At 38.5% G+C, this 23,217-nt stretch overlaps 2 protein-coding genes across 3 annotated transcripts in view; one reads left to right on the top strand and one right to left on the bottom strand.

The window, feature by feature from the left end:
* Positions 1 to 23,217, bottom strand: part of rargb (retinoic acid receptor, gamma b) — a 93,556-nt gene that overhangs the window by 33,020 nt on the left and 37,319 nt on the right. The window contains exon 1 of one of the 2 annotated variants that reach the window (XM_061923702.2): positions 3,861 to 4,437. The exons of the other annotated variant lie outside the window; for it this stretch is intronic. Within the exon in view, the coding sequence (XP_061779686.1) occupies positions 3,861 to 4,005 (145 nt within the window). The 5' untranslated portion in view covers positions 4,006 to 4,437. Of the gene's footprint in view, positions 1 to 3,860; positions 4,438 to 23,217 lie in introns of those variants that run through there. 2 annotated transcript variants of the gene reach the window in all.
* LOC133570896 (calcium-binding and coiled-coil domain-containing protein 1-like) overlaps positions 1 to 23,217 on the top strand; it is a 104,557-nt gene that overhangs the window by 44,180 nt on the left and 37,160 nt on the right. The window contains exon 12 of the mRNA XM_061923704.1: positions 18,983 to 19,085. The gene's annotated coding sequence lies outside the window, so the exon portion shown is untranslated. The remainder of the gene's footprint in view (positions 1 to 18,982; positions 19,086 to 23,217) is intronic.

The following is a 23,217-nucleotide window of genomic DNA, read 5'->3' as shown; positions in this document are numbered from 1 at the left end:
CAATCCACATTTTGTATACTATCAAACTGATAAGCAGCGTAGGTACGTAGTGTCCTAACACGGAAGTGTTGCCTCTATCCTAACACGGCACATAGCTCTGCCCCCTCTGAAGTCATGTGCACGCTTGCGGCAGGGGATGCAAAGAATTGCTATTGCGACATCCAGTGGACAAATTTGGAACAGCATTTTCAAAAATTCAAAAATGTCAGCTTATTTTTATACTAAGCAAACCCATCTCGTGGGCCAGGGTCGCACGTTTAACACCACTGGTACAAACAAATGTGGGCACAGAGGTTGACTTCTGGATTATTTTGAATCTGTTTGCGTACTTTGTATTATATAATGTGTCGGTTATCTTTAAGTACATGTGAGGAGCAATCACATTACAATCGCTCTACTACATTAAACGTGTGCACAGAATCATGCCATGTCCTGGCTTACCTCTTCCAATCACAGTACTATATAAATATAATTCCCTTCACTTCACTTCACCTGTACGGTACAATTAAGAGCTGGCGAGGAGCAATCGCTTGCCTGTCATTGTATGACTTGGCTACATTGCGTTTGCTTGCTATCATGTTGTGCCCTGGCCCACATTGTGCCAAATAGAGGGTAAGCTTGCCTTGCCTGGGCACAAATTAGAATAGAATAGAATAGAAAGTACTTTATTGATTGATCCCTGGGGGAAATTCAGCACCACAGTTCGCTCACAATAGACAATAATAATAATAAATTATATAATATATATAATATATATTGTATATATAATATATGAATAATATAAATATATTATACATATATTCTACATTTAAGTGCAGTCAAGGAACATATGCATTATACAGTCTGATGGCTGTCGGTATGAAGGACCTCCTGTGTTGTTCCGTGTTGCATTTTGGGAGTCTGAGCCTTCCACTGAACGTGCTCATTCTCTCCGCAAGGTCAGAGTGTAGTGGGTGGGAGGTGTTGTCCATAATGGCTAGGAGTTTTGCTTTTAGAACACTCATACTATCCAAACGGGCCATGCTTTGGATGTTAAGCACGGCACGGATGGCCAAGTGTGAGCACAGCCTACAGGCTGGCATCTGGGGAAGCTCCTGCCTGAGCGAGTCGAAACAGGCCCGGCTGTGGTGTTTGTCAAGCCCACTGCTCATCCGTCATCATTAAGCCACACTGTGGACTTGACAGAGCTTGATGGCTGACCCTCCAAATGATTACTGGAGATAAATAGACTCATCAGAATGAGAAGTTCGACTTGAAACGCTCGATAAAAGCCAGTCAACACGTTTACAATATTACCAATAAGGTTGATATTGACCTTAAGACAAGCAGTTCGAATACTCCCTTTATATGTTAATCAGCATATTCCAAATACATACATCAAAACTTGACAAAATTTGTTTTCGTCATATACTCACCAAAATACATGATAACAATGGCTGAAGACAACGAGAGGAAATGATTGTTCGTGGTTTTCAAGCCAACAGTCTCTGATCAATCATAATATTCATGTAATATAGAAAACCGACAGGGTTATATCCGCTGGTCCCATTATGTTTTTTGTCTTTGTAATAACCCGCCTTCAGGATTTTCCATTTTTGCACAAATGTGGCTTTTTTTAGACACTGGTAGGAAAATATTACTGTTCTGATATTCACGCCCAAGCAGAGAGTAGAAGTCTTCAGTCTTTTGCCATTCCGACGACCTGGTTAGCATGGATGCATTAGCCACGAAAGAACTTTCAGGCATGTGAGCAGCCTTTGAGAAAAAAGACAAAAACTGACCAAAAAAAGAGGATAATTTCTATTGGCACAAAGTGCTTCCACGCAAGTCCCAAAACAAGTTTTTGAAAATCAAGACAACATTTCCTGCAATTGGGTGCACTTCTACATTATTTTACCTTTAGACTGTGAGTGTGAATGCTGTCTGTCTATCTGTGTTGGCCCTGTGATGAGGTGGCGACTTGTCCAGGGTGTACCCCGCCTTCCGCTCTGGTATTGTGACCTGTGTTTACATCCATCCATCCATCCATTTTCTACCGCTTATTCCCTTTGGGGTCGCGGGGGGCGCTGGAGCCTATCTCAGCTACAATCGGGCGGAAGGCGGGGTACACCCTAGACAAGTCGCCACCTCATCGCAGGGCCAACACAGATAGACAGACAACATTCACACTCACATCCACACATCTGTCACATCAAAAATATACTTTCTCGCTGGCTACTAATGAATGCTCTAGAAGTACAACTGGTTCATAACTAACAGTGTTCGGACTGTAATCATCCAAATATGATTAGCAGCAAAGTAGAAACCCGTCAACGTTGTGGCTCGGAGAACCAACGCAGGCAACAACAAGTAAATTAACTAGATGATGCTTACTATGCTAAGTAGCGAGTTTGTTTCGGTGTCTCTGATTGTCTCCTGGTCCTGCATATCACTGCAGGGTTTAGGCAAGAAGAACCACAAGGCAAGCTTTCAACAAATTTTGTTTGGATCCTATTTTTTTTATATTTAGGTGGGTTTACATAATTTACCCACAAAATATTTGTTATTGTTGGAGAGTTCCGGTCAGACGGGTTTTCGGGGCACATTTCCGGTGTTGTGTGTTGCCACGGATGTATAGATACTGCTCGATTGCTGATAGGAAAACAAAGTCTGAATGTCATTAAAACAGATAGCTACAATATTTCATAAAAAAGACAAGTGATATTTTGACGCAAAAATGAATGTAAAGGAACACGTATTTCCGCTGACATTTAACATGCCTAAACTTTAAACTTCTGATTTTTGACCGCCTCCTTACTTGACCCAACTGACGACTTGTTTTCCTCATCTGCTTTGGCACAGTATAGCCAATTAACTTCTGTGCCTAAACAACTACCAGCTTTTTCTTCTAATACGTATCATGATAACTGTACATCAAATCTTAATGACGACTGGAGCGTTAAATGCCCAATTCTATTGTGAAAACAAGCCTAATTCATGAGTAGACTTTTGCCTACTCCTTTGCAACGAAGCTTTGAACTTGTCTTTTTTTGGAACGGTCGTTTTTTGTTTTTTTTACAAACAATCATGACAAAACAGTCAAGATAATCAGCTTTATTTGCATGGAGTTAGTGAAGACTGACTTGTATACACCTTTCCTGATCCTACCTGTAGAAAACCAAAATGGTGAAAAATACTAAAATTTGTGGTATCATTGTCAAATTTGAAACAGGATCAGGTAAGGACTCTAGCTATGGAACCAAACCAGTTATTTTGAAGACACAAAAGAAACTTCTATTTGGGTCAGTAGCACTTATAAAAGCCTCTACGCCAAGTAGATAAAGAACCACAAACCACTGAGCCAAAATCGTGACAATGGGCGTCCGTGATGATAACAAAAAGAGCTGCTTTGGCATTAGCTTAGCATTGTTTGCTCGCTGCCAAAGGCACTGGAAATCATCCGATTCGCATATGAGTGTCCAAATGGCAACAATGCGACTTGAAGGCCCACCGGTCTTCAATCTGTCAAAGCTCTTTCTGTGTGGACATTGTGTTCTGCGCTACAGCTGCCAGGTCAGGTCCTGTATTGTTGAAAGCAGCTGTCAATCATGTGAAGTCATTCATAACGAAAACAAACACGATGATGTATAAACGTGCGCTCACAAAGCCCGCCCGCTAAGCACACAAACAAACGGACAGCGGGGTGAGAACGGGCATGGAACATCCAGAGGAATCTGCCTCTTCCTGTGGAGAGAGTGCCGTGATAACAGGAGCGACTGCCCTGATAACATCGCGCACACACACACACACACACACACTCTCTCACACACTCACATGATGTGTGATGGACAGAATGAGGTGGCACCACAGAGTGTACTCACACTGGAGGCTGTTGGTCCCCGCCCAGGCAAAGGGGTCCAGGCTGGTGAAGAACGGCGGGGCCTTGGCCAGCATGCAGGAGCCCTGTGCAGACACATCGTAGCGGGGTCTTGGGGCCAACCCCAGGGCCTCCATGCAGTCAAACATGCTGCTGGTCTACGCCACAAACTGTCGCTCACTCCTGAATCCTCCTGCTTCTGTCTGCGCTGCCCTCGCTACTCTCAGGTCACTTGTTGGTACCTCAGCTCTGTAACTGATCTCACTTCCCTCTCACCGGCTCTCTGGGCCTCTCACTCTGCAACCGCATGAGCACAGAGGGGAGGGGGCGGGGTTCAGGGAGGAGAGGGAGGAGCCGGGGCATGTGCTTGATCTTGGATTGGCCACGCGGAGAACCCCGCACTTTCCCTCCCCAATCGTCTCCTTCAACTTTTTCTAGTGTCGCATTTCATCTTTCCACGCGAACCAGCGTCCTCTTTATTGACATATTCTTCTCAACTTGTCTTTGATTTTCATGCAAAGACTTCAGAACACAACGCTGACTTTGTACCGACCATAAAGAAAGACAAACCTGTTGGGAGGAAGACATGATGTCATCCTCACAATGCACACATTTCAACAACTGTTGCTCCAGCGGCCAACTCGCTTCAACTCACGATCAAAAATCAACCAACTTCCTTCATTACATCATTTTTTTGTAAGGTCTTAGTTGTACAGTTCTTTTTTAAAAAACGCTTAAAAGGCTAAATAAAAGTACGTAAAAAAAAAGGAAACGACAAAAAAATTATTTTAGATTTGTTTGTAATTTCTGAAATAAAATACAATTAAATTCATTCATAATTACGTTTGTTTGCAACATATTTAGATGTACGGTGCATAACTAAAAATGTGTGATTTAAGGGATGTCAAATATTATTTGAATTGAAAATAAATGCAATGCAAACAATATACAAATTTACATTTTAAGCATGTTTAAAAAAATACCGTGTTATTGAAAAATATTCATTAGTAATATAATTATTAGAATGATCATGATTATTATTATCAGATCAGAGTGAATTTAGCTGTTCACGAAAAAAACTGAACTGTAAGCAATATCCAAACACATTTTCATATATTTTTACATTTGTTGCAGAAGGAAGTCATGTCTTTGTGTTTGGTTATTTGTTTTAAATTATTTTAATCAGATCCAAGTGGTTTAAGGTAGTTTATGTTAGTGTGTGTGTGTGTGTGTGTGTGTGTGTGTGTGTGTGTGTGTGTGTGTGTGTGTGTGTGTGTGTGTGTGTGTGTGTGTGTGTGTGTGTGTGTGTGTGTGTGTGTGTGTGTGTGTGTGTGTGTGTGTGTGTGTGTGTGTGTGTGTGTGTGTGTGTGTGTGTGTGTGTGCGCGCGCGCGCGCGCGAGAGAGCGAGGCGACACGCGGGCCTGCAGTGTGAATAGTTTGTATACTAGACAGCTTCACTCTCCTCCCTCCACTCCTCCCTTTCCTTCCCTCCTTCAAGAGGGATGAACTCTAGAAGAAACCCCCACTGGGGCTCCCCCCCCACCACACACACACACACACACACACATGCACGCACACTCTCCCAAACATGTCATGCCTTTGGCTTTGTACACAATAATAATTCTTATTTGTGCTTGTTTGTATTTCTTTTCATTCCCCCCAGACTGAATACATTTATCGATGTTATTATTTGAAAGTTAAAAAGATGCTGCGCTCCACTTCAAACATCATCTGACCCCACTCACTTTTTTTTTTTTTTTTTACCTGTCTTTCAACGTCCTGGCCGGGCACACAAACACACACTATAATGACACACTGCAGGGAGTAGAGCGGCACAATAACAGCCTGCTGAGCTCTCTCCACACCTTGAGACAATTACCCTACACCTCCTGCCCTTCCCTGTTGCTGCTGCTGCTCCATGCAAAGACACAAGTACATGGAATGTGGAAAAAAAAGCGGACTGGGTTTCTTTCATTTCACAAAAAACAACAACAAAAACACCTAAATTGCGAAAAACACTAAAAATGTCCTAAAAAGAACAGTTTTCTAATAGACTTACACTCATTAAGTGACAAATAGGAAGCATTTTAAAGTAATTATCGTGACTGTCACAGGAAAATAGGGTCCCCAAAATGGCAGTGTGTCAGGTAAACTATAGCTCTTTCCAAAGCTTATTTCCTGTCATCAAAGGTCATTTTGAAGTAATTTAAACATTCATTTTTATAATAGGGTGTCAAATATCGCAATGTAATTTTTCTTCCTACAGTAGTACCTCAGTTTTGGTTATTAATCCATTCATAACTGTCAAAAAAAACCCTGACAAAAACCGAATTGCACGAAAAGGGGAAAGAAATAATGTAAATCCAATTAAACCGTTCTAGAAATTATTTGGATTTACATTATTTATTTTGGAAAATATTAACAGAAACACTTTTTTTTTTTAAATATATCAAATTCATATGTATTTTAATGGATGATATAATGAACTGCAAATCTCATATAATACATACAACACAAGGTAGAGAGAAACACTTCAATAATGAAGAAAGCTAAATATGTTCTGGAACAAAAAGCACTCCATATTCGCTACTGTTACTAGATCTGAGTTATTGTATAGTAATATAAGGAAATTACTACAAAATGACACTTTTTTCACTAACTGTGTACAAAGAAGGTCAGTTATTTTTTTAAATTATTAATCATTCCAACAAAATAATACACAATAATACCATAATAATACAATTCCAATTCCAAAATCAAACCAGGCCCAGCAACATTCCGAATAGCAATCAACAAAACACTTTTTATAGAGGACAATTACAATTTTATATGCAGGAAAATGTAAAATTTATATTAACAAAACTAAATACGCTTGTTGGCGATGAGAGAACTAGGAAGGTAGAGAAGAGTTACCTATATACTTTGCAACAAGCTCTTTGTTTACTTCATTAGTGTTTCTCACCTTCTTTACCAAAGCACTTGAAACTTTCTTTGGCCCCATGGTGGCTTCTTTTAATTTCATACTCATTTAAAAAAAAGCACAGAGACTGAGTCACCAACATGCACTCTATTTTCCAGAGTCATACGCGGGCAAACAGACTTTGTTGTTATGCAATTGTTTGGCTGTACAATAACCAAAATTACGGCGGCCGAGGAAGGTCAGAACAATTGCAAACGCCATAGCACAACAACTTTTAGGGACAACACAACAACTTTCAGCCACAACACGATTGCTAATCACCAACTGCAGTAAAGTTGGTTTTGTGGCTTTTTGTTGTTGTGTCGTGGCATGTGTATTTGTTGTGACCCTTGTCGGCCATTGTACAAAATGGATGAGAGAAGCAGGGCAAAACGTTTGAGTCAAAAAGCAAATCATACCAAAAGTGAAGCAGATGAAAACCACAGTACACCTGTATTTTTCTTCATTTAATTTATATAAAACAATCAAGGAAAATATAATATTAGGCTTTTAATGTAACAATCGCTATGAAAAGCATAGCAAAAATGCTAATAGTAATTTTAACTGTTTCGGTGCTTTTGAATGGTTTTTGATTCAATACAAAGTATGTTTCTGGTATTAAGCACAACAAAGTGTCAAGTTGGGTTATTTTTAATACTAATAATTTTAATACCGTATTAATAATTTGCCATAAACATAATCACTGACATTAATTAGTAATATTTTAAAACAACAACACACATCAGACATGTCTTGTGTGTGTGTATATCCTCCATCGTTCTACTTAAAGGGGAACTGCACTTTTTTTTTTTGTCATTTGCCTATCAGTCACACTCCTTTTGAAAGACAAGAAGACATATGTTTATCTTTTTTTGCATTCTAACTCCTTAAATAAACACTAGCAAGAGTCAGCTAACTTTGGAGGTAATGCGATTGGCTCCAATCCGCCCATAAAGCGCTCCAAAAACATCCAAAACCTTCATAAGTACAAACCCCGTTTCCATATGAGTTGGGAAATTGTGTTAGATGTAAATATAAACGAAATACAATTATTTGCAAATCATTTTCAACCCATATTCATTTGAATATGCTACAAAGACAACATATTTGATGTTCAAACTGATAACCTTTTTTTTTTGCAAATAATCATTAAACTTTAGAATGTGATGCCAGCAACACATGACAAAGAATTTGGGAAAGATGGCAATAAATACTGATAAAGTTGAGAAATGCTCATTAAACACTTATTTGGAACATCCCACAGGTGAACAGGCAAATTGGGAACAGGTGGGTGCCATGATTGGGTATAAAAGTAGATTCCATGTAATGCTCAGTCATTCACAAACAAGGATGGGGCGAGGGTGACCACTTTGTCAACAAATGCGTGAGCAAATTGTTGAACAGTTTAAGAAAAACCTTTCTCAACCAGCTATTGCAAGGAATTTAGAGATTTCACCATCTACGGTCCGTATTATCATCAAAGGGTTCAGAGAATAACTGCACGTAAGCAGCTAAGCCCGTGACCTTCGATCCCTCAGGCTTTACTGCATCAACAAGCGACATCAGTGTGTAAAGGATATCACCACATGGGCTCAGGAACACTTCAGAGACCCACTGTCAGTAACTACAGTTGGTCGCTACATCTGTAAGTGCAAGTTAAAACTCTCCTATGCAAGGCGAAAACCGTTTATCAACAACACCCAGAAACGCCGTCGGCTTCGCTGGGCCTGAGCTCATCTAAGATGGACTGATACAAAGTGGAAAATTGTTCTGTGGTCTGACGAGTCCACATTTCAAATTGTTTTTGGAAACTGTGGACGTCGTGTCCTCCGGACCAAAGAGGAAAAGAACCATTCGGATTGTTATAGGCGCAAAGTTGAAAAGCCAGCATCTGTGATGGTATGGGGGTGTATTAGTGCCCAAGACATGGGTAACTTACACATCTGTGAAGGCGCCATTAATGCTGAAAGGTACATACAGGTTTTGGAGCAATATATGTTGCCATCCAAGCAATGTTACCATGGACGCCCCTGCTTATTTCAGCAAGACAATACCAAGCCACGTGTTACATCAACGTGGCTTCATAGTAAAAGAGTGCGGGTACTAGACTGGCCTGCCTGTAGTCCAGACCTGTCTCCCATTGAAAATGTGTGGTGCATTATGAAGCCTAAAATACCACAACGGAGACCCCCGGACTGTTGAACAACTTAAGCTGTACATCAAGCAAGAATGGGAAAGAATTCCACCTGAGAAGCTTAAAAAATGTGTCTCCTCAGTTCCCAAACGTTTACTGAGTGTTGTTAAAAGGAAAGGCCATGTAACACAGTGGTGAACATGCTCTTTCCCAACTCATTTGGCATGTGTTGCTGCCATGAAATTCTAAGTTAATTATTATTTGCAAAAAAAAATAAAGTTTATGAGTTTGAACATCAAATATGTTGTCTTTGTAGTGCATTCGATTGAATATGGGTTGAAAAGGATTTGTATATCATTGTATTCCGTTTACATTTACATTTAACACAATTTCCCAACTCATATGGAAACGGGGTTTGTATTTTATATAAACGCTGTCAGTATATATGTAATGTAGTAACAGGCACATTCATAATAACATGTAATATTTACTAGGGGTGTACTGGTACACAAAAATTTCGGTTCGGTACGTACCTCGGTTTAGAGGTCACGGTTCGGTTCATTTTCGGTACAGTAAGAAAACAACAAAATATAAATTTTTTGGTTATTTATTTACCAAATTTGTAAACAATGGCTTTATCCTTTTAACATTGGGAACACTATAATAATTCTGGCTACGTTAATCAACATTAAACTGCCTCAAGTTGTTGCTCAGATTAAATAAAATGACAAAACTTTTCTTCTACATATAAAAAGTGCAACATTAAACAGTTTCAAGTCAATTCATCATGCTAAATTTATTACAGCATTTGGGAAGCCTGTAGTTGATTTTTATTATGTAAATGTTATATTTTTATCAACATGTGAAAGCAGGGACCCTGCCATTCAAAACTAGGCTGCTCCATTACTAATGATTACACACACACACCGCACAATGAGCTAACACACACACACACACACACCGCAAAATGAGCTAATGTTACGCTAAAAGCTAATTAGCCTTCACCTCAAGCCAGGACTGCGAGCGAGCTGACCTGCAGTTTGTTTCTAGAAAGTCAACGGGCTCATAGTGATGTTACTAGTAGTTGACTGGGAGGTGTTTATTTTAATTTGGGCAGAGTCCGCTGCCTGATGCTCACCTGCTAAACACCTATCTGCTAACCCCACTGCAGAAGCACTGACTACATGCGCTCTGAATACGCACTGCTGATTGGCTGTTACCGCTCTGAATACGCACTGTTGATTGGCTGTTACCGCTATGGTTGTAACCAATCAGATGGTTGTGTGGGTGGGACAATGATGGGTGCTGTGTAGGAGACAGAGGCAGAAAGCGGAGCAGCTTGTTAGGACCCTACTTCATATGTTCGTGTGGAAACTCGTTCTGTACACCTCCGAACCGAACCGGAACCCCCGTACCGAAACGGTTCAATACAAATACACGTACCGTTACACCCCTAATATTTACACATTTTTGCCAATTTTAGGCATACGGCGGCATATTAACTTCACAGACCCATCATCATCATTAGTTTTTCCCTTCAACTACAACACTACTAATCTTGGCAAACTTCATGAGTGCCAATGATTACTTCACTTAAATTAGGATTCAGAACCCTATGTTTTTGAGACTGAATAAAAGGAGGGTGAGCTAAAACTTTTAAAGCTGTGTGCTAAACAGATTAAGTTTTAGTGAAACACTAAGCATCATGTAGCGTTATTGCTAAGTGCTAAACAAGAAATACAAACTACGAACATAATAAAACAATCACTTACTGTACAATATCTGCTATCACCTAGGATTCATATCCTCCCGTTTAGATGAAGAAATAATCAATCCTCACACAGGTTCAAAAAAGGTGTATTTCTCGCCATCTCAAGGTTCAACTTGAATGGCAAAGTTGACCAACTTCTGGGTTTATGGCCACATTTTTCTACCATACAAGTGAGAGAGAGACATGTTTTATAATCTAGAATGAACTTTTACCAACTCAGAGGCGATGCAGCAGCTCAGTATGTCAATAGCTCCATGATAAGCTAGTATCGCTGTGATCTCAGTGCCACTAAAAGTAGTTTGTCTGCGTTACGGCTTATAATAACAATATCGCTAATACTAAGTTGATATTCAGGTCACGCCATATAAATGGAGTATTGTTGGAAGTTTTTGGATGTGTTTTTAGAGGGCTTATGGGCTCATTGGAATACTTTTTTAGCCACCCCGAACTTGCCACATTTTACGAGTTAGAATGAATAAAAACAAGAAAAATGTATATGTTCTTGTCTCACAAGAGCATCGTGAATGATAGGCAAAATTCCAAAAAAAAGAGCAGTTCCCCTTTTAACACACAAATAGTTCTTGGTTCTAAAGGGCTTAAAAACTCCCAAACTGGCCGTTTCACATTACAAGTGTTCACAATCAGGTTCTTCAGCTATTCATCCCCTCGTCATGTCTGACACAAACACACACAGCTGAACAATGGCCTCTCTCTCTCTCCCTCTCGCTCTCTCTCTCTTCTATCTACCAGAAGTTCCTGCAGCTTGGCCACAGATATTTGCACAAAGTCTCACTACGGCCATCAGCCAGCGCAAAAAATAAGTCACAAAAAGTGAGGAGCGAGGCATTCATGAATGTTGGAATGTGCAGCCTACAGAGTGGCAGTGGAAATATCTGTGTGTGTGTGCGTGCTTGTGTGCGTGTGTGTGTGTGTGTGTGTGTGTGTGTGTGTGTGTGTGTGTGTGTGTGTGTGTGTGTGTGTGTGTGTGTGTGTGTGTGTAATGAGTAACTTGAAGCAGAGTGTGGGACTTGTGTGTTTTTCTTTGCGTCTGTCATCACAGGCACTCAGTTCAAGCATACACACAATTGTGCATCTGAACACATAAGCACGCACACACACACACGAGGAACAAGATGGGACTAGTAAAGAGGCACACGGCATTCATTTAACCTTTGAAAATCAACACGTTGCTATGTATTGGGTGCTGCATGGTTGTGTCTGTGTTGTTATGGTAAATGTTCGATATCAATAAACACACAAAGTCCCTGCAATGTAAAAGCTAATTTTATTGAGGGCCACATCGCAATTATGACTGCTCTTAGAGGGACGCTTGTAACAGTGAATATATGTCATTATAAACATATAATAGCCTTGTTACACAATTAATTTGCAATAGGATAGGACTTTATTGTCATTGCACAAGTACAACGAAACTATGTTTTCAGCACAAACCCGTTCAAGATTAGACAAACAAACAGTGTACAGGGTTACAGAACAGGAACGCTGGCAACATTTATATGTTTTACTAACTGATTGATAACTTGCTTTGACATTGTATGTCAAGGTAACAAACTACAAATATTTTAGTTTTATTTTTGTAACCTAAAAAAAAGAAATGTGTATATATATATATATATATATATATATATATATATATATATATATATATATATATGTCTTAATAAGGTTATCCAAAAAATAGTGCTCGATACCGTAGTAGAGCGCAATATATGTATGTGTGGGAAAAAAATCACAAGACTATTTCATCTCTACAGGCCTGTTTCATGAGGGGGGGTACCCTCAATCGTCAGGAGATTGAGGGTACCCCCCTCATGAAACAGGCCTGTAGAGATGAAATAGTCTTGTGATTTTTTTCCCACACATACATGTATATATATATATATATATATATACAAACCCCGTTTCCATATGAGTTAGGAAATTGTGTTAGATGTAAATATAAACGGAATACAATGATTTGCAAATCATTTTCAACCCATATTCAGTTGAATATGCTACAAAGACAACATATTTGATGTTCAAACTGATAAACATTTTTTCTTTTTGCAAATAATCATTAACTTTAGAATTTGATGCCAGCAACACGTGACAAAGAAGTTGGGAAAGGTGGCAATAAATACTGATAAAGTTGAGGAATGCTCATCAAACACTATCAACCAGCTATTGTAAGGAATTTAGGGATTTCACCATCTACGGTCCATATCATCATCAAAGGGTTCAGAGAATCTGTAGAAATCACTGCACGTAAGCAGCTAAGCCCGTGACCTTCGATCCCTCAGGCTGTACTGCATCAACAAGCGACATCAGTGTGTAAAGGATATCACCACATGGTCCCAGGAACACTTTAGAAAACCATTGTCAGTAACTACAGTCAGTGGCTACATCTGTAAGTGCAAGTTAAAACTCTCCTATGCAAGGCGAAAACCGTTTATCAACAACACCCAGAAACGCCGTTGGTTTTGCTGGGCCTGAGCTCATCTAAGATGGACTGATACAAAGTGGAAAAGTGTTTTGTGGTCTGACGAGTCCACATTTCAAATTGTTTTTGGAAACTGTGGACGTCGTGTCCTCCGGACCAAAGAGGAAAAGAACCATCTGGATTGTTATAGGCGCAAAGTTGAAAAGCCAGCATCTGTGATGGTATGGGGGTGTATTAGTGCCCAAGGCATGGGTAGCTTACACATCTGTGAAGGCGCCATTAATGCTTTTCAACCCATATTCAATTGAATATGGGTTGAAAAGGATTTGCAAATCATTGTATTCCGTTTATATTTACATGTAACACAATTTCCCAACTCTCATGGAAACGGGGTTTGTATATAGTACAGGCCAAATGGTTCGACACACCTTCTCATTCAATGCGTTTTCTTTAATTTCATGACTATTTACATTGTAGCTTGTCACTGAAGGTATCAAAACTATGAATGAACACGTGGAGTTATGTACTTAACTCTGATTACTGCTTTGCACACTCTTGGCATTCTCTCGATGAGCTTCAAGAGGTAGTCACCTGTAATGGTTTTCACTTCACAGGTGTGCTTGAAGCTCATCGAGAGAATGCCAAGAGTGTGTAAAGCAGTAATCAGAGCAAAGGGTGGCTATTTTGAAGAAACTAAAATATAAAACATGTTTTCAGTTATTTCACCTTTTTTTGTTAAGTACATAACTCCACATGTGTTCATTCATAATTTTGATGCCTTCAGTGACAATCTACAATGTAAATAGTCATGCAAATAAAGACAACGCATTGAATTGACCTTTTGGCCTGTACTGTATGTATATATATATATATATATATATATAAATATATCGTGACCAAAGTTTTCAGTTATTATTATCGCGGTATTGTTGAATGTGCTCAAAAAGCACTTACATGTATACACAACTTAAATCTTTTGACCCTTTTTTAGACCAAGGCATTTTAAATAGACACACTGTTGGAAAACCCATTATTTTGCATGTTTTGTGTTTCCTATGCTTCACTGACATACTGTTTTAGTCTTAATACTTTTTTAATGGCTAAGCTTTTGTTGTTTTAGACATTTGTTTGTACTATAGCACTTTAATATTTATTCTAATGAAAAGTGCTTGACAAATAAAATGTATTATTATTGAATGTTTCTGGTGGGCATTGTGGCATTTTACTCTGTTCAGCAGTCCTTGAACGCATCGTCTTCTATTCCTCCGAATATAGAACGACCGCACTGTTCTAAGAGAGCGCAGCTTGTAGGTTCAATGTGCTGAATTGAATATCTTAGTTTGGATTGGGGTATGTCGTTTCTTAATGGGGAAACATGCTAATGTCTTTTGTTTTCATGTTAGCATTTAAGCTAGCGAGCTCGCCCCAGTCAGTCTTTGAGTTTATTAAAGTGCAGTTATCAATCACGGATTTTTGATCAAATTAATTTAAAACAGGAATATTAACCGTCAGAGTTTTACCGCGGTTATCATTATTACTGTTTATCGTTACATCCCTGCAACATAAAGGAAATTAACTGAGATAATCATTGCAAAATATAGTAAAACAATTGTAGAAAAATATAAAATAACAATTTGGGAGTTTATACATTGATACAAGACCCTAAATAAAGCAATTGCATCGATGGGGATATTGAAAACGTTTTAAAATGTAAACATCACCTTTTTTCAAATGATGGTATTACATACACTGTTAACATCATCGTTACTTTCGAATGTGCTTCATCTTTAATAACAACAAGGATAGTTTCCAGTTAAAGATATTGGTCGCACCGGTAATAGTGGCTAAAGAGCTAATATGCTATGTGTGTTAGCAGCAGTATCAATCTGCAAAACTCTGCTCACATTTTCCCTACCATTGCTTGGGTGGTAATTGTTCATATGATATATACATATACATTTGTTGTGTTCTACATACCGTATTTTTCGGAGTATAAGTCGCACCAGCCGAAAATGCATAATAAAGAAGGAAAAAAAAGTCACATTTTTTTGGGAAATTTATTTGATAAAACCCAACACCAAGAATAGACATTTGAAAGGCAATTTAAAATAAATAAAGAATAGTGAACAACAGGCTGAATAAGAGTACGTTATATGAGGCATAAATAACCAAATGAGAACGTGCCTGGTATGTTAACGTAACATATTATGGTAAGAGTCATTCAAATAACTATAACATATAGAACATGCTATACATTTACCAAACAATCTGTCACTCCTAATCGCTAAATCCGATGAAATCTTATACGTCTAGTCTCTTACGTGAATGAGCTAAATAATATTATTTGATATTTTACGGTAATGTGTTAATAATTTCACACATAAGTCGCTCCTAAGTATAAGTCGCACCCCCGGCCAAACTATGAAAAAAACTGTGACTTATAGTCCGAAAAATACGGTACCTTGATGTGCGAGAAAAGGTCCGGTCTGATTTGCTGTTGTTACGGACATTGATCGAGTTAATATGCTCACCACTGATCACATCATATAATCACCCAGCTTTGCCGCATTTAATTCTATTTTTAGACTACAATGTGGGCCAATAAAAAAATTAGCTGCTGGCCATGAAAAAAGGCCTGTTGGCTACAGTTTTGACACCCCTGATTTGACAGAAATAAATAATTAAATGATAGAGAAATAAATGTCGACACAGCATTACACAACAGATCACATGACAAATTTGCTGTCCGTGCATAACAAAGTCGCTCCTTATGTGTTTTTGCTAATTGCAGCTACTATTATGGAAATGAAAAAGAGGATATAAGCGAATAGGCGGGCAGGGAGCGTTTGATGTGGTGCACATCTCACCAGGGAGAGACTCACGCAGATTAATTAGCAAAATAATGAGAGATCACTGCAGCTTTATTTGATGTGGAGGAACGGGCCGTGTGGTCAGGAGGGAAAGCCTCAGAGAAACATTTCAAACAAGCAGAGCGGGACCTTGCCAGCAATTAGCATGTAAAAGACAGCAGCCGTCAAGCACGTACTGGATCCTTGTACCGCTGAGCGATGAACCAAGCGCGCCCGTGGAGAGAACCCGGTGTCACAATTCATCAAAACATTAGTGACTTCAGATTGGCTGAAAAGCTACGTGCATTGAAAGAGCATGCTTCAAATCAAATATTCATATTCTGCTCAGGGATAGCCAACATTTTCTAACCTCAACACCCTTAACATGACTTTTTAATGATGTTCAGTATATAAAATATTGTAACCCTTACATAATGCTCAACTGAAAAATGTAGCTATAGTAGCCATGCTAGTTTGACTTCCCTCATGATACAGACTTAAAGTTATAATAGACTGGATACACAGATTTCCACAGATTATGTCTCACGACCTCTGCAGTATTTGATGTTCCAACTGTTTATTTGCCAGTTAGCAAAATGTCGTAATTTCAAAGCTTGCTGAATGGAAAAGTTGTGACGTACGTTGATGTTTAGCGCAACGTCGTTCATGATGATGGTTCGAACTCAAACAGTAACGCATCCTTTAATATACAGCAGGCTTCGCTACACATCTTAAAATGACGCCTTAAACCATGGGTCTGCAACCTGCGGCTCTTTAGCAACACCCTAGTGGCTCCCTGGAGCTTTTTCAAAAATGAATGAAAATAGAAAAAGATGGGGGGGAAATATATTTTTGTTTTAATATGGTTTCTATAGGAGGACAACATGACACAAACCTCCCTAATTGTTAGAAATCCCACTGTTGATATTAAACAGGATTCTCTGATGAAAGTATTTGGCGAGCGCCGTTTTATCTTACTAATTTTGGCGTAGTTTGTTTACCGTACATGTATAACTTTCTACAACGATGCCAGAGAAAGACATATTTTATGCCCCTTCTTCTTTGTCTCATTTTGTTCACCAAACGTTTTATACTGTGTGTGAATGCACAAAGGTGAGCCTTGTTGATGTTATTGACTTGTGTGGAGTGCTAATCAAGCATATTTGGTCACTGACTGCAAGCTAATCGATGCTAACCTGCTATTTAGGCTAGCTGTATGTACGTATTGATTGATTGATTGAAACCTTTATTAGTAGATTCCACAATACAGTACATAGTCCGTACAATTGACCACTAAATGGTAACACCTGAATAAGTTTTTCAACTTGTTTAAGTCAGGCTCCACGTTAATCAATTCATGCATCATTATGCCTCACTTATAGGTATATTTGAGCTCATTTAATTTCCTATGTTCCTTTACTCATGTCCTCTGTGTATTTAATTTATATTTGCATGTCTCATGACATATTACCTGTATGTAATATTGGCTGTATTTCAGATAGTTGTTTGTGTGCCGTTATAGACCACAGCAAACGTTACCCAGCTTACATAGATTGTTATAAATCCATTTAAAGAAGACAGCCTGCAATTTCCTTTAACTTGGACACACACATCTATATCTTTGGCCATTCTAAACCAGTAATTTAGAGGGGTTATCTCACCCTCTGAGAAGCCTCTGTTTTACTAATGTTTTCCAATGTTGTAAAAATGGGTAAAATAAATATTACATTTCAATATTTCTGTCAACAAAGATTTGTGTCAGCCTGCAACACATAGTCATTTTGATAGTAGCTAATATAGACACTTACATCATGTGTTTCCTTCATTATATCACTTATAGAAGGCTTTTAATTTTTTGCAGCTCCAGACAAATTTTTTTTTGTATTTTTGGTACAATATGGCTCTTTCAACATTTTGGGTTGCCGACCCCTGCCTTAAACTCTGGAACTTGAAATGTGTGGACATGGTTTCTGCAGAGTCGCTGCAATAGACTGCACATTAAAGCGGTGGTATGTGGGCACAGTGATCTGTGTGGAGGCGAATAGCGGAGAGTTTTTTGAAATTTTGTATTAATGCACACAAATGAAAGTGTAATTTTGTTGCTGTGTATTTATTGAAAAAAAAAAGAAGATTATGGCAGGCATAAAAATTGTTGTTTATTTCAACTATTCCCTAAAATACGCATTGAGGCTATAAAGTGTGTTTTATCTGATTACTTGATTAATCGGACAAACTAATCAATGCTCGATTGCTAAAATATTAAATAGATACAGCTGCACCTTGATGTATGTGATATTTGTTGTTACATTATATTTATAAAAGGTGGATAAGTGTCTTGGAGACACACATAAACTACACAGCTCTTTAGCGTCCCTTGCCACATCGTGCTTCAAATATTGCGGCTTCACAACATTGCAGATTTTGTTTTTTTTAAGTATATTCTAACACAAAATACACCAAAATTTACTTGATTAGTCCTTGGTACCCTGCCCCCTCAAAAGCAATAAAAGCTAAACTTTTGCACAGTACTGTACATTCTTGTGCTGTGTTTCGACGAAGATCTTGATCGCATTCTCTTAATACCAATTACAATTTTCTGATCTTAAAGGATTAACTTAATGTGTCCACACATCTGTTTCATGTACGCTTAAGTATCAGAAGCAACATGTTGGAGATGTAATCACACGGTGCGCGCTAGTCATCATAGTGAAATGTATGCTGCTATAGGCTCAGCAACACCACTGCAGATCTGATGATAACAGCTGTTCAGGGAACTTGCACAATGACACACACACACACACACACACACGCACGCACGCACGCAAACACACAGATTGACAAGCCTGTTCTGCATGGGTCTACACTTTCGATGTACATTTCACAGCATAGTGGCTCAAAAAACGTGCCATGCAAAATGTTTGATTTGGACGGTGCACTAGCTATCACCTCAGTGCTGCCTTGTTCTCTTTGCAGTTCCATCCCCACAGGGAGGCCTGCAATGTGGCTACAATTATGCAGCTGGCCGGGACTTGACTTCAGACTGACTGCAGCAGGCAAATGTAGGAGCAACACTCAGGTTGGTGTCAGTTACACTTACATACCGTACACGTGTCTATTTATAACCGGGACAGTAAATATTGGACAATTTTAGGCTAGCAGTCACAATGAGCATGGCTTTTGGCATAGGACTGTGACAAAAAAAGACATAGAAATGAAATATAGTGTATCCTGACTGTGCATTGTGTGCATCACCATTATTGTGAAAAATGTGTGTGTGTTATTAATATATATACACATATATATTACATATACGTATACACACTCACATATATATATATATATATATATATATATATATATATATATATATATATACATATATATATATATATATATATATATATATATATATATATATATATATATATATATATATATATATATACATATATATATATATATATATATATATATATATATATATATATATATATATATATATATATATATATATATATATATATATATATTAGGGCTGCAACTAACGATTAATTTGATAATCGTATAATCTGTCGATTATTACTTCAATTAATCGATTAATAATCGGATAAAAGAGACAAACTACATTTCTATCCTTTCCAGTATTTGATTGAAAAAAAAGGAAAATGTTACAAAAATGCAAACTTTTGACACCCCTGCTATAGATAATAAAAAATAAATCTGATAAATGTATGGATAAAAAGCAGAGCCTGACGACGCATGCGCGTTTATCACAACTCTCTCGCTCTCTGTCTCTCCCCCTCCCTCACGAATGCTGCTGCACACACAATTTGTTGTGTTTTTAACCTTCTTAACCCTGAACGTACATTGAAAATACATGCAAACCTAACTCAAAATGCCGGACATTTGAGGCATTTAAGAAACACCGCCCGACAGCCCCGCAAAAGAGGACATGTCCGGTGAAAAGAGGACGCATGGTCAGGACCTAGCCCGGTCGCTGCTAGCATGCTAGCAGCGATCGGTTTTACCGGACATGTCCTCTTTTGCTAACATGCTAGCAGCTAACGGGCTAGGATAGACTGACCATACGTCCTCTTTTCACCGGACATGTCCTCTTTTGCTTTTCACACACTAGGGCCAATTTTAGTGTTGCCAGTCAACCTATCCCCAGGCGCATGTCTATATATATATATATATATATATATATATATATATATATATATATATATATATATATATACAGAGGTGGGTAGTAACGCGCTACATTTACTCCGTTACATCTATTTGAGTAACTTTTGGAATAAATTGTACTTCTAAGAGTAGTTTTAATGCAACATACTTTTACTTTTACTTAAGTATATTTATAGAGAAGGAACGCTACTTTTACTCCGCTACTTTTATCTACATTCAGCTCGCTACTCGCTACTAATTTTTATCGATCTGTTAATGCACGCTTTGTTTGTTTTGGTCTGTCAGACAGACCTTCAAAGTGCCTGCCTTACTGGTGACGTGTCACTTCGTTCCACCAATCAGATGCAGTCACTGGTGACGTTGGACCAATCAAACAGAGCCAGTTGGTCACATGACCTGACTTAAACAAGTTGAAAAACTTATTGGGGTGTTACCATTTAGTGGTCAATTGTACGGAATGTGTACTGTACTGTGCAATCTACTAATAAAAGTTCCGATCAATCAATCAAAAGTGTGAAGGAAAAAAGATACTTGTTTTATTTCAACCGTACCGTCAAAAGCCTCAAGACTGACCGCACATGAGGACGTTCCTGTCTTCACAATAAAAGTGCCGCGCCATTGCGCCTGCGCTTTCAAAATAAGAGTCTCCGAAAGCCAGCGTAAACAAGCTAGCAAGCTACGGAGTTTGACGCCAATATATTTCTTGTAAAGTGTATAAAAACGAATATGGAAGCTGGACAAATAGGATGCCAAAAACCCACCACTTTCATGTGGTATTAGACAGAAAGGAGGAACTTTTCTTCTCCTCCATTTGAAAACGTGGACGTTATCATCACGACTGTCTGATTACAATCAACGCAAGTCATCAGAATCAGGTAATACACCAACTTACAGGTAAAAGCCAGTAAATTAGAATATTTTGAAAAACTTGATTTATTTCAGTAATTGCATTCAAAAGGTGTAACTTGTACATTATATTTATTCATTGCACACAGACTGATGCATTCAAATGTTTATTTCATTTAATTTTGATGATTTGAAGTGGCAACAAATGAAAATCCAAAATTCCGTGTGTCACAAAATTAGAATATTACTTAAGGCTAATACAAAAAAGGGATTTTTAGAAATGTTGGCCAACTGAAAAGTATGAAAATGAAAAATATGAGCATGTACAATACTCAATACTTGGTTGGAGCTCTTTTTGCCTCAATTACTGCGTTAATGCGGCGTGGCATGGAGTCGATGAGTTTCTGGCACTGCTCAGGTGTTATGAGAGCCCAGGTTGCTCTGATAGTGGCCTTCAACTCTTCTGCGTTTTTGGGTCTGGCATTCTGCATCTTCCTTTTCACAATACCCCACAGATTTTCTATGGGGCTAAGGTCAGGGGAGTTGGCGGGCCAATTTAGAACAGAAATACCATGGTCCGTAAACCAGGCACGGGTAGATTTTGCGCTGTGTGCAGGCGCCAAGTCCTGTTGGAACTTGAAATCTCCATCTCCATAGAGCAGGTCAGCAGCAGGAAGCATGAAGTGCTCTAAAACTTGCTGGTAGACGGCTGCGTTGACCCTGGATCTCAGGAAACAGAGTGGACCGACACCAGCAGATGACATGGCACCCCAAACCATCACTGATGGTGGAAACTTTACACTAGACTTCAGGCAACGTGGATCCTGTGCCTCTCCTGTCTTCCTCCAGACTCTGGGACCTCGATTTCCAAAGGAAATGCAAAATTTGCATGGTTGGGTGATGGTTTGGGGTGCCATGTCATCTGCTGGTGTCGGTCCACTCTGTTTCCTGAGATCCAGGGTCAACGCAGCCGTCTACCAGCAAGTTTTAGAGCACTTCATGCTTCCTGCTGCTGACCTGCTCTATGGAGATGGAGATTTCAAGTTCCAACAGGACTTGGCGCCTGCACACAGCGCAAAATCTACCCGTGCCTGGTTTACGGACCATGGTATTTCTGTTCTAAATTGGCCCGCCAACTCCCCTGACCTTAGCCCCATAGAAAATCTGTGGGGTATTGTGAAAAGGAAGATGCAGAATGCCAGACCCAAAAACGCAGAAGAGTTGAAGGCCACTATCAGAGCAACCTGGGCTCTCATAACACCTGAGCAGTGCCAGAAACTCATCGACTCCATGCCACGCCGCATTAACGCAGTAATTGAGGCAAAAGGAGCTCCAACCAAGTATTGAGTATTGTACATGCTCATATTTTTCATTTTCATACTTTTCAGTTGGCCAACATTTCTAAAAATCCCTTTTTTGTATTAGCCTTAAGTAATATTCTAATTTTGTGACACACGGAATTTTGGATTTTCATTTGTTGCCACTTCAAATCATCAAAATTAAATGAAATAAACATTTGAATGCATCAGTCTGTGTGCAATGAATAAATATAATGTACAAGTTACACCTTTTGAATGCAATTACTGAAATAAATCACGTTTTTCAAAATATTCTAATTTACTGGCTTTTACCTGTATATTCTAGTCTTCATTAAAGAAAGGAATCTATATGTTAAACATGCATGTATATTCATTAAAACACCTTTAACATGTAAACAAAAACAGCAAAATAAATACTTATAAATTATATACTGTATATATCAATGTATATGTATATATATATATATATATATATATATATATATATATGATATGAGTGTGTATGTTACTCATCAGTTACTCAGTACTTGAGTAGTTTTTTCACAACATACTTTTTACTTTTACTCAAGTAAATATTTGGGTGACTACTCCTTACTTTTACTTGAGTAATAAATCTCTAAAGTAACAGTACTCTTACTTGAGTACAATTTCTGGCTACTCTACCCACCTCTGTATATATATATATATATATATATATATATATATATATATATATATATGCATATGTATATATATACTGTGTATATATATACAGTGTATATGTCCTCCAATAAATGCACAGACATTTTTTTCTTGTATATTAGCGAAGCCATCTACAAAACACACCTAAGCATACAGTCGCACACAAGCTAG

The sequence above is a fragment of the Nerophis lumbriciformis genome, linkage group LG28 (genome assembly GCF_033978685.3).
Source record: "Nerophis lumbriciformis linkage group LG28, RoL_Nlum_v2.1, whole genome shotgun sequence".
In the NCBI taxonomy this organism is placed as follows: domain Eukaryota; kingdom Metazoa; phylum Chordata; class Actinopteri; order Syngnathiformes; family Syngnathidae; genus Nerophis; species Nerophis lumbriciformis.
This window is presented reverse-complemented; position numbering and strand designations above follow the sequence as displayed.